A 13,267-nucleotide genomic window follows, 5' to 3' on the forward strand; every position below is an offset into this window, starting at 1 on the left:
CTTTTGCATACAACGCTTTGCCCGAGAACAAACAAATCTAGAAACAATATGAAACTCTCAGAATAATTCCACCCCGAAATTGTCTTGATAGTCACACATCTTTTTATTAATACAATAGTATCCAATTTAATGTGGCTTTTTTTGTGACACTATCACTGAAAGATAAATATAATAATAATAATAATCCTTGCATTTTGATACAGCGTCTTATCACGTTATTGAAACATCTCAAAGCACCTCACGGAATATATTATAATGTGATTTGACTGTATATTTTGTGAGCAAGTATCACAAAGTTCTGTTAGCTTTGTAAAAAAAAATTGATTAAAAATGTATTTCGAAGCCTTGTTTTGCACAAAATCATTTTGATTTATGTGAAATGTATTATTCAGCTCCAGCGAGAATTCTGACTGTAATATTACAGAAATTGCTGTCTTGTTTCAGGGTCGACATGTCAAGACTGGGCAGCTGGCAGCCATTAAGGTCATGGATGTCACAGAGGTGAGCTGAACTAATCTTTTTTTTCACATTACTGGCTTACCATTTTGCATGTTTGTATTGTTTTCAAAGCAAAATGCCTAGTGCCATTGCAATGCATTCATTTCATATTCCTATTCTTTAGGACGGGAAGGGACACAGCACAAAGTATGGAATATGCATAGAAATCTTCGCTGTTTAATAAGTAATAAATAACGCTTTTCTAGCCCTGAAGCCAGTGTGCGTCCTGGTGTATGGGTATGGGAGGAAGAGTGCAGGACAAGCTGAAGAGTAGGATGAGTAGCAGAAGTATTGGTGGAGGAAGATCCACAAACATTCTGACAGATTCTTCTGTTGAAACCTGTAGTTCCTCAATTGGAAAATAGCTTTACTTTGCAGTTTTAGTTACAGGGGATTTCCTAACCCATTATTCTGTAGATGAAGAAGCCTTAAGGCTACGCTCTCAACAGACTTAACACTCTGTCTGACCAACTGTTGCTCAGAAAACCTTTTCAAGGAATTATGAATGAAAGTGCAAGCTCTTTGCTTTTTTACCAATGTCTCTGTGTTTCTATGTAACAATGAATAGGTGAGTGCACATCTAATGCATATTGCATTTCTCAGCAGTTGGAGAAATTGCATTATCAGCTGTATTATTATCAATTATGTCCCTGGCCATATTACATAGAATGATACACCATGGAAACAGACTGTTCGACCCAAGTATTATTAAGAGATGCCACCTTACAGCTGCTAAACTGCATGACGACACTGTCTGGAATGCAAAAGGTGCCAGAGAGTAATGAGTTACAGGGTTACACCTGTACTCTCCTCAGGGTAACATAGATAGATCTCAGGGCTTCTGTCAAAGAGGGGTGCGAAGGCCAGGAGCTTCTCCCCAGGGAGGTGATTTATACTGGACTGTTCTTTGGCACCTCCTAGCGGAGTGTTCGCGATCAATATCAGTAAGGCTGGGTAATAGGTTGGCCGAAACTGATGGATGAAGCAGGGAAAAGGGGAGGAAATATAAAGTAAAATAGAGCGAGAGAGAGAAACAATAAAAACAAAAGCTTATTTGCACTACAGATTAGTGATGTTTCAAAAAAAAAAAATTCCTTTTTCCTGCTTGGTTCTACTTCAGAATTTGTTTGCAGATAAAAGTGACTCATAAGACTTCCTGCTGGCACCAGGCTGCTCCTGCTAGGTCACATCATTTCCTCATCACTGAATGCAAACTGCATTGCCTCGATCCTCTTTCTCACACACATCCTTCCTCTCCTTCACAGGAAATATGTATCTGGGTCATTTTTCTCTCGATGTTAAGTAGGAAAGTGGTTGCAGTCTCATGCGATGCTTTGCTTGCAATCACAGCATTAGGAATCAATATGTTTTTTTAAAAAAATAAATCAAACAGAAATGTATTTGCTACGGTGCATTGCTAGGCATCCCAGTGTTCTCCATAATTAGTTTTTTTGAGCTGTTGTCAAGTATGGAAAAATGGCAATTAATTGGCCCCAGTAAAGTTCCCACAAAATAGCAATGCACAAGTAATTCATCTGTTTTTTTGTTGAGGAATTCAGATAAGGAAAGAATATTGGCTAGAATACCCTTCTCTAATAGAAGCCATAGAAATCACAGCGCAGAAGGTGTTCGACCCATTGAGTCTTTGCTGGTGCCAACTCCTACACTAAACTAAATACAGTAATCCCAATTCCCTGCTCCCTTCCTATTACATTTATATCGGCACAGACTGGTTGGGCCAAATGGCCTGTTCCCATGCTGTATCATTCCATCACTCTATACTGTTCCTCTTCAAATGGTAATCCGATCCCCTTTCAAATATTCCTAGGATCTTAGCAACAGTAGCTGCTTATGGCAAAGATACTGTGATCTAACAACCCTCTTCATGATAAAAAAAATTTCCAACCTATTCCAGTACAAATCTGAGTTCAATATTCACCAATTCACTAACAAGAAGTAATCTTTCACTATTTATCCAACAACAACAAATTACATTTGTATTGGCGCCTTTCACGTCAGGAGGATGTTCTAAGGCGCTGGACAGTCAGAGATCTGTGCCCAAGCTGGTGTTTGGGATCAGGGCGGGGAGGGTAGAGGTAGGAGGGTGACCAAAGGCATGGTCGAAAATCTTATATGAATTTTGAAAATCTCAATCAAATCCCCCTACTAGTGATGTTTGCTCCCATGAAACAGCCCCAATTATAAAGAATGAAACAGAAACAAAAGTGCATGGCAGCCGCAGTCTGAGTCTGATATCATCCTGATAACTATCAGCATTTGAGCTGTGCTTCTGCATCTCCTCAATGACAAGAATCATACCTGTGCAAACCTCGCTTCCTATTATTCTTTTACATTGCTTCCTGTTTTGGGTAAAGCAAAGATAAAAAAAAATGAAGCTTATTTGAACCCCATCTCTCCTCCTCCCCCTCCCTCCTTCCATGAAAACAATTGTCACAAAAAATGATGTTGGAAACAACACAATGCAGGCAAATTGCTGGCAGTCTAATGTAATCCCTGTGGGTTTGCCACAGCACATAACTGCCTGTAATTGGACACGAGTAGGCTGATTGTCTCCACTTAGACAGGCAATAACAATGTCTTGTGTGGGAAATAAAAATGCCATGTTGGTGCACTGGGACAAGAATCCACAAAGAAATATAATGGGTTCCACTGGTCACAGGGAATATCTATCCAGGTCAACAGCTGTATTAAACATGTGCCTTTTACTAAGTAGCTTGAACACAATTGCGATGGAAAGACATTTTTTAGAAGGAATGTATACTCTGTGTGCTGTGCAGAGTCTCGAATGTGTGAATAATGAATCCCACATGGTCAATATTCACCTAGTGACCGTGCATCTTTTCCCTAAGTCATTGGAAAAAGGCAAACTGAACCCAAGTAACACATTGTGTGGCAGCGAATAAGCAAATCTCCCCTGTGGTCACAACTGACAACACCAGATACTTTCTTATATCTACAAAGATCACACGATTCTTTCACAGGTCGACACTGGTCACGGAGCTCTGTCACCTCGATTCTGTAGCTTATGAACTATAGTCACTCTCTCTCTCTACAGGGACTGCCACGAGGTTAGCAAATTATCCCACCTGTCTGTTCAGTTCAAAAAATGTTACTAATAAGGTGCTGACCTAAAAAAAGCAGACAAAGCCTCAATATTCAATGCCTTCCTGTTAATATTGTCACTAACATATCACAGTCTTTCATATCATCTTGCCCATGTTCATAGAAAAAAAACCTCTGGAAAAAAATGTTCTGTTGCATCTCCTTTGATATAACAGACTTATATTAAGGTTGCCAATAGAACCATCCTAGAGCTATGATTTGGTCACTCAATCCATGACTTTTTGTGGGACACTGCTACATGCAATTGGCTACTACATTTCGCCAATAAAATATACAGTCAACTCACTTTACAGTATATTCTGTGAAGCGCTTTGAGACGTCTCGAAAGCCTGATAAGGCACTGTATGAAATGCAAGGATTATTATTATTATTTTATGAACGGCACAAAGGCACTGATTATCATGCAAGATTGTGTCTTATCTACATCTGCGGATAACAAAGAATTAGAGAAATTTGATAACTATTAGCGTACCAGGACAGTGTTTCATTTCTGTGCTGACATGTTGTAACATTGTGTTGTCACTGATTTTCCGGATTCTGGTATCCTTACTCTCCACTGTGCAATCCTCAGTGTGCAATAGGCATTGCTTTTTCATCAGCTGTTCAGTGCCCATCTTTTGCAATGTGAATGTGAAATGCACGTGAACTAGACGCGTTTTGCAATCTGCCCAACAGGAAGTACGCTATGTAATGACGACTGTCAATTTATATGCATCCAGTGACACCTCAAATGTGTCACTTTCCTAAAAAAAAATCCTTTCCTCATTGCGCCACTGGCCATTGTAACAACATATTCTGAATAAAATGTTCCATTTCCAGTAAAAGGGAAAAGAAACCCAAGTCTGATAATCCTGTTTAAATGCTCTTGGCCTTCATTGAGTGTAGTGCCCAGAGATCTCCTTGTGTGCTTTGGAAGTGTATAATCTCAAGACCAGACTTGTCGTAAATCACATCTGTGACACAGTTAAGTGGGTTAATGTGTCATGTGGCGCAGTACTGAGATACACACACACACACACACCAGAATGGTCCCATGTTCAATCGGTGGGCTCTGAGGACATAACTGATCTGAGCCAAGACAGTGGTGTTGGAGGTACTTCATTTTGATTCAGTTGGTTCTCAGGCTGGGGAGAAGAACGATCTCCAGGGCTCCTTTTACTACTGGCCATTTAGTGACCCCTACTGCAAAGTGCATGTGCACTGACAGCCTGCACAAAACCCACTCACTGAAGTACAGAAATGAACTCCTAAGATGTCTTGCACAATAACATGCATGACTGCAGCTCCCCTGTGCTGTGGAATCATGTAATGTTCTTTATGTACGTATGCTGTGTACATAACAATGAATCGATAACATAATTCTCACCAGGGAATCAGTGGCGTTTCCTTGTGTCTGAGAAGACTAAATGAGACTCCAACCTTCCCAATTTTACAGCAGAATATATAAATTGGTAGAAATATCTTTTTCTGCTTGTCTTTGCTCCTGTGTTTTCCCTCCTCCTCCTCCCATTTTTCTTTTTTGTTCCTTGGATAACTCTTGAGATTTGCTGTTGCAATGTCGACAGCAACAATAGGGCTATCTATCCCGGTACTTGTGAGTGGGTGTGAAGGGACGTTATTAAATCCTCTTATCAAGTATGTTTAATAGGGTTCCTGCCATTTGTCCCACTGTTGGTGCAATAGCCTTGCCACAGTGGAGGGTTCTCATTTTCTTTTAGTGGAGAGTAAGAGAAGCAAGAGATACAAAAGAAGTAAGAGATACAACGCCTCACATCAAGAGGACGTCTCTAAGCATTCCATTGGATTTACTGTAGTGACTGTGTAAACTTTTGGCGTAGGCTATTCAGTCAGTCTCACTTGTGGGGTTGGTTAGCATATGTTCTAACAGCCACGACATGCTCTCTGTTTTTAACGCAACCCTGCAAAGGGCAGGAAGTCAGGAGTCTTGTGTGATTTTCTCATTTGCATTCACACTCCATTGCTTCAAAATGGGGAAGGAAATAAATGTTTAATCTCTCACTCCTGGCCTAAAGATGAAACCGTTCTCTCATTTCCTTAGCTGTCTTGTCCACTTTTTCTGCACCTAATTTTTTTAAATCTACACGTTCATTTATGCACAAGTGAATCAAGGTATGTTCTGGAAATAGAATCCCTCTGCACTGTTCATGTACTTCCCACGTGTGATTTACAGACAGACACAGATAAATGTTACATCTGCAGCAATCAATTAACACGGACTGCTTTGCCAAGTGAAAATGGAACTGAAAAAATTGAGCTTCATCCTGAATCTGAGTAATACGTAAGAAAGAGAAGTGGAACACAAGTGTAGCAGGGTTTTTTTTTCTCTCTGGGTGTTATCTATAATGTATTTGAAGATTCCTTTCAGTTGAATTGTCGTTGGAGTAGCTCAGTTCAGCTGAAAGGACCTCAGAGCCACTCAATCGATACAGACTAGGTTCACATAGAGGCTGCAATGGAAGGGTTATAGTTATGAGAATACGCTTGAAAAGTTGGATCTGTTTTTAACTGAAACAGAGAAGCTTAACAGGGGTCTAAATTGAAGTCTTCGGCATGCTGAAAGGCTTTGCCAGGATAGATGGTGAAACTTATTCCTGTTGCTTGATCAACTCATAAGAAAGACAGTGGGTGGGGGAGGGAAGGGAGGTATGAACTCAGGACAGTTATTGGAACAGTCGAGGGAGAGAGTGTTGCAGAACTTTTTTTGGAAGAGAGTTATTATAAAACGGAATGCTTTGTCATAAGTAGCTATTGAAGCTGAGGACATCACAGCATTTAAAAAATAAATTGGTTAAGTATTTGAAAAGAAACACTGTGAAAAGCTATGGGAGAGAGAGAGTAAAGAATTGGAATTGTGGTAGTCTGCCCCAGTAGAGGAACTAGCACCACAAATAGCTCGTGAACTGAACAACCTCCTTCTGTGCTATAATTTCGATGATTCTATGATCAGTGTTTCACCTTGTAGCACTTTAGGTAGGACAATGTTTCAGCAGTTGCTCACAGGAAGCCTGTAAGTGCTGTAGCCACTGGAACCCACTTTAGAAGTTGCTCACATATGTTGCACAATTTGTCACAATGAGAAATCAATAAAATAATCTACCTTTCTGTTTCTTCATGATTTCCACACTTACTTGACATTTAAGCATGGATTGCGAATCTTGCTTGAAATGCAATATTAACAAAACATTGCGAGGATGCTTTATCTTCCATCTTCTTAAATTAAAAACCTTGCATTTGATATAGCACCTTATCACATGTTTGAGATGCCTCTCAAGATACTTCACAGAGTTTTCTGTAAAGTGTCGGGACTGTATTTCCAGGTGAATGCAGTAGCCACTTTCTGCATTAGCAGTGTCGCACAAAAAGCCATGAAGTTAATGACCATGTTTATCCAGGACACTGGGAGGAACTCCCTTCTATTTTTGAATAGTGCTACGGAATCCTTAACATTCTGCTCAATAGGCAGACGAGATCTCAGTTTAACGTCCCATCCAAAGGACGACACCTCTGATGCTGCAGGGCTCCCCCAGCATTACATTAGAGTCTCAGGGTAGACTATGAGGTTAAAGTGCTGATTTGGGGCTAGAAGCCACAACTCTCCGAATCATAAGTGAGAGAGCTACAAACTCAGCCAGGCTGAAACCAAAATAGTGAAAGATAGAAGATTATTTCTTTCACTTATCATCTTGACCGGAACGATGCAACTCCTCTGGTAGAATGTAATTTTGCAACAGCAGAGGTGTGGGGTACACACCCCAACATCTAAACCAAAGGTGTTTTTCAACCAAACTTTTAGACAGATACAATCTGTCAGTTGTGTCTGTTTATTTTTCCTCTGTTTGATGTTATCACATATATCTTTGCAGTGCAGACACTTGCAGAACCTAACCCAAAGTACCTAAATTACACAATGTTGTGCATTTTTTTCGGGAACCTGAAATTCACCCAATGCAGATTTGGCAATCGTTGTATACTTGGGATAGTTATCACATCAAATGCATTCTGGAGTGGTGTTCATTTCACCCCTTAGTCTATTTTGTACTGAGACACAAAACTTATCTCCTGTCTATGTGTGTCAGCATTTGGTGTACGCCGCTGTTAAAAGTAGGATTCATAGGAAGTGGAGCAAACAAAAATCTTCACTGCCAACAAAATCTTGATTATAATGCTTGTAACAAGGCTAAAGAATATACCAGTGTGATAACAGGCATTTATGATAGTTTAGTTCAAGTGGAGAATGAGTAGGTACTGGCAGTTCAATTTGTTCCTAAGCATTTCTGTGCCTGTAACCTTCCAGCAAAGCAATGTTACGTGAATGGTTCAGACTTCCTGTACTCCCAATAATATGGTTCCAATTTTAAAAATGTAACCAGTTAACCTCTGTGCAGCTGACTGCCATTTCAATATATCCGATAGCCCCACTTTGGGACTTTCAGCTTACAGTTTAAGCTGACATCCCCAGTGCAACCCTGGGGCTATGCTGCATTGTTTTGAGTTCCGCCCTTCAGATGAGATGTTAAGACAAGGTCCTGGCTGCCTATTCAGGTGGTTGTTAAAGATCCCATAGCACCACCAGAAAAGAAAAGGGAATTTCTCCCAGTGTCTTGGCCACCAAACCCCAGATAAAATTGATCATACACTTCATGGCCAAGTATGAGACTTTGCTATGTTCAAATTGGCTGCTGTGTTCACTTACAAAATACACAGTCATTGCCCTTAAGAGAACAGCACTTTGAGACATCCTCCTGACCTGAACGTTGCTATATCATATTCAAAGATTATTACTTACTGTATTTTTAAGGATTATTATAATTATTATCTTGTTATGTTATCAGATTTGTAATGGGTTTTGGAGGCATAAAATGCATTTGAGATGAACATTGTGGTTAAAGAGCTAATGCAGTTAACACTGAACGACTCATTTGTAACAGGAGGAAGAGGAAGAAATCAAGCTGGAAATTAATATGTTAAAGAAGTACTCTCATCACAGAAATATAGCAACGTATTACGGTGCTTTCATAAGGAAAAAACCATCAAGTCACGAAGATCAGCTCTGGGTAAGCACTTGAGATATTGTAGTTATAAACATATTTTTTGTGTGTCATACAAATTGCAAGAACACAACTTCAGGGCATTAGCTTGCAACACACTCTGATAAATTGCGGTTGATTATGTTTTGAATAAATTACCCTAGGTTTTGGATTGAGAAACTTGTAACTCACAAATGCAAAAAAAAAATTTCAATCAGTCGATAAACTGCTGAGAGAGGGAAAAAAAATAACCAAGCTGGTGGTAAAGATGCTTTTCATTCATTATATATATGTGTATAAAACCACCGATTTTGATAGACTTGTATTTGACAGAGGAACTGGAGCAGAACCTTTTGCTGCCAGAGCCATCAGGACTTGACTGTTGCTGTATAGCAGGAGTGCTTTATGGCAACAGATGGCTGATTTACAGAATTCGATTCTGAACTTTAGCAGCAGATTTCCTGAGGCTGTGAATTCCACATTAATGAAAACCCAGTAAAGTTATTTGATGTCGCAGGCCTGGTCCTTTGTGGCCTAAAACATTTCACACAAACATGTTTGTTCTTTCGAGCTTGAGCTTTATGTCTCATTGGCTCGGAACTTACTGCCATGCAGGTACAAATCGGCCATGGCTTCCATGTATGACTTATAAAGTCACGTGTCCAAACCGAATACTCAGGGAATTCAAGTCATTCTGCTCATGAAGCAAGAGTAGCAAACCTGTGGGCACCTGAAGCAACATAGCAATTCACTTCCTGTAGGAGAGTGGACATGGAAGAAACAGAAACATGGGTGTGATGCAGGCAGATGCAACATGACAGGAACCATATTAGCTTTTATTAGAGAAGTAGATAGATACCTAAGGAGGAATAATCTGCAGGGGCATGGGGAAAAGACTGGTAAATGGTACTAAATGGATTGCTGCAAATTTTGATGGTTTGAGTTGTGATGTCCCTGGGGTCGAATAACCTTCTGAACCTCATTGTCGAGGCTTGCACTTGACTCATTGCCACTTGAGCGATAAATCAAAGGGAGACCAGCACACGTGGAACAGTATTCCCCAAGAGCAGGAGAGGGGAATGGAACAGCTTCAGGAAAAGAGGAAAGAAAAATTGACGAAGGAAAAAAAACAAATCGTTCCTCCATTAACTCTGTGACACTAGTACATCGACTGATAGTAATTCTGGCACTAACATGTGTGGCCCCTGCCAGAACTTAACCAGCGACTCATGTTAGCAGCTCAAAATAATTTTTTTTCTCTACTCTACAATTTTCTCCTCTGTGCTTATTGCAATTTCAGCTGAGATTGCTTAATGGAGCATCGACATTGGACCAAATCTGGGACCTTTTTGTGGCTCAGTTTCACTTCAATTTGTGGTTTTATCAACTTAGCAAGGGGGGAAATTCTTGTTGAGTTGAACTATGTCTCCGGCTGGAATTTCCCCTCATCTATGGCCATTTTTAGACTCTGCAGGTTTGTTGTCCTAGGTTGTGGGGAACTGTAACTGCATGAGGTCAGCCAGAGGAACCAAATTTTGACATTACAATACAATTTACTATACATTTCACATTTACGTGGCCTGCTTTCATGTCGGGAGGTCGTGAAAAAAGTGTGTTATTTATTCCCTTAATAAATCCAAATCTCAATGTTGGTCTTTCAAAGTGTGGACAGAAAACCATTTGGTGTAATCTTCTGAGATCCAAATTAGAGGAAATAGTTTGCAGATCAGATATATGGCCAATTTCTCTGTGAAGTTCCTCTGTCCCAAGTTAACAATACAACCAATAGAGAAGTGAGCAATCAGGAATACGTCAAATGTTATCTGTTTGGAGTGTGCCAAGGAAACCAACTTTGCTGACTTCCTGGTGATTTCTACCGAGGTGCCTGAAAACCTATTGGCTTTAATAGCATTTGTACTGCTATTAAATTGTGTTTAATTGATAAATAAATTAAAATCATTTTAAAATTATTTTAAATGCTTTAACTCATCTCGGGAAGTTGATGACGCATTTATTGTCCATCGTTGGTTTCCCTGGTTGCATTAGGGTGGTGGAGGGGACTTTCTCTTCAACCTGGGAGTCCTTGTGGTGATGGTGCTCACACGACAGTGTTGGGTGGGGGAGTTCCAGGATTTTGACCCAGAGGTGATGATGGAACAACAGTATAGGTCGAAGTTACGGAAATGACTTGGAGGTGAACTTAAAGATGGTGGTTTTTCCATAATATCACTCTTTGTGTCCATCTTCTAAACAACAGCAACTTACATTTTGAAGCGAGAGGAACCTGGGTTTGATTCCCGGACAGGGCAAAACCTCAGGCAGGTTTCCTTACTCCACAAGCCTCTGTTTACCTAGCAGTAAGTCGGAACCCTTTGGTTTTGTCGATTGGCAGATGGCTTTCCGGGGATTATAATCCGTTCCAAAACAAATAATAATTTGGTCACTCAATCCAGGACTGTTTATTGGACACTGCTGTGTGCAATTGGCTGCCATGTTTTGCTCACAAAATGTTTACAGTCAATTCACTTTACAGTATATTGTGTGAAGCGCTTTGAGATGTTTCAATGACGTGGTAAGGCGCTATATCAAAATGCAAGGATGATTATTATTTTCCTTAGCTTGATAATTGGTGATGAAGGATGACAAGCTGTGCAGGTAATGGTGGAGGCTGACATCTGAACTAATATTAAAATTCACTACATTCTCTTATTTGTTTCTCTCAATCTCTGACTGCAGCTTGTGATGGAGTTCTGTGGAGCAGGCTCTGTAACTGATCTGGTCAAGAAAAGCAAAGGAAATTGTTTGAAGGAAGATTGGATCGCCTACATCTGTAGAGAGGTTCTTCGGGTAAGTGGGATCTGTAGTTACCAGGCAATCAAAGGGCCATAATTACTGTGAAAGCTTGAAAACAAAATGATGAATAAAATATATTTCTGCAGCTGCGCTTTAGCAGCTGAGGTTCTCCTGTCGTTATCGAAAGCTTTTCAAGGATCGTTTTTGAGCGGACGCCGAATTGATTCACACTGCCTTAATTTATGCTGTAACAGTGCAGATCTTTATGCAGCCGAAACCACCTCCTTAAGCCAGACTTCAGCACAAACCACCGCACTGTTGCACGACTGGAATCGGTGCAGGTTGTTTCTTTGCAGCCATTCAATGCAGCCCATTTTCACTGTGATTCGCCCCAAGAAACAGAATGGAGTCTGGAATAAAAGAACCTTTACTGTAACTTTCCTGTGGTTTCCTTGTGATTTCGGTCACGTGTCCAAGTAAAATGGAAGGGGCACATTTCAAAGATTTCTTAACGTAATGAATGTTTAACACATTCTTTTTTACTTGCAAAAACACTGTAAATCCTGTGATGTGCTTTAAGAAATTTTGACAATGTGATAAGGTGCTACATCAAGGATCATTACTATTCGCACTGCAGTGGTTGCTGGCTGTATTGTTTAGCATTAGTGAATCAATGTTCAAAGATTAACAAGCACTGGCATTACAGTTTCATAGATTTGCACATAAATATTGACCAGAGAGTTCTTAACTATTCCTGCTCCAGTGATCAAGGCAATGAACCAGTTCTTAAATTATATTTGCAGGGATTGACACATCTTCACGCACAGCATGTTATTCACCGTGATATCAAGGGACAGAATGTACTTCTTACAGAGAATGCAGAAGTAAAGCTCGGTAAGTATTTCATTAGATTTGTATATCAACTCATCTTAAGCTCGCTAACATAATCAACTGACTAATATGGTTTTGTTGCAGTTTTTCATTTCAATATTATATTATTGTATACAAATTCATGAGTGAGGCCAACCCCCTAATAAGCTTTAAATTCCTCATTCCGTTTGCTGACCTTATTAGTGAACATCCACTGTACAACATTTAACACTAGATTTGGTTAAAGCTCTATTTCCAACAAACCTTTATTAGAGTTTCTCATGTTACTGTGTGACCAAAATAGCCAGATCAATAGAGAAAGCAGATACTGTGCACAGAGCCTTTATTCAACCTTTGTAGTGCATGTGCAGAACGCACAAAAATCCCATTCTTTCCAATTGTTTTTGAAGCTTCCTGTGGATGAATGGACCTGCTGATGAGGCACTGAAACTAGGAAGGTGTCTGGTCCAGGGGAGGGAGCCACAGTTAAACCGTCTAGAGACAATATAGCAACAGTATGGAGATAGTATGGAGATAGCTCTTCATTAGCATCCAATTCTCTCTGTTGGAAAGACACACAAACCCTGCCCTATCATGGTTCTCACCCCATCCACTGTTGGAGGTAGCTCTCAATAGTTGCTCTCTGAACTCCAAATTCATTGGTAAGTAGATCCTGCAGAATATTCTTCCACTTACAACATCTCCACTGTTGAAACCTCACCTCCTTCCCTCCATAGATAGCACCTCCCTACTTGAGCATTACAGAAATCGATAAGTTCTGTAGAGAATTTGTTTGGCTCAAATACCAGCCATCCTACATGAGTCAATACTGCTCCCAAGCAAATACTGCAAGATCATGGAATGGGTTAACCAATACAGCATCATACAGTTGCACATGTGTACTGATCTATGGG

General features: G+C 40.1%; 1 protein-coding gene across 1 annotated transcript in view; it reads left to right on the plus strand.

Moving 5' to 3' along the window:
• Positions 1–13,267, plus strand: part of si:zfos-2326c3.2 (mitogen-activated protein kinase kinase kinase kinase 4) — an 84,230-nt gene that overhangs the window by 23,619 nt on the left and 47,344 nt on the right. The window contains exons 3-6 of the mRNA XM_042340822.1: positions 445–501; positions 8,592–8,717; positions 11,427–11,537; positions 12,287–12,377. Coding sequence (XP_042196756.1) covers positions 445–501; positions 8,592–8,717; positions 11,427–11,537; positions 12,287–12,377 — 385 coding nt within the window. The remainder of the gene's footprint in view (positions 1–444; positions 502–8,591; positions 8,718–11,426; positions 11,538–12,286; positions 12,378–13,267) is intronic.

This window comes from Callorhinchus milii, unplaced genomic scaffold, assembly GCF_018977255.1.
Source record: "Callorhinchus milii isolate IMCB2004 unplaced genomic scaffold, IMCB_Cmil_1.0 Scaffold15, whole genome shotgun sequence".
Lineage (NCBI taxonomy): Eukaryota > Metazoa > Chordata > Chondrichthyes > Chimaeriformes > Callorhinchidae > Callorhinchus > Callorhinchus milii.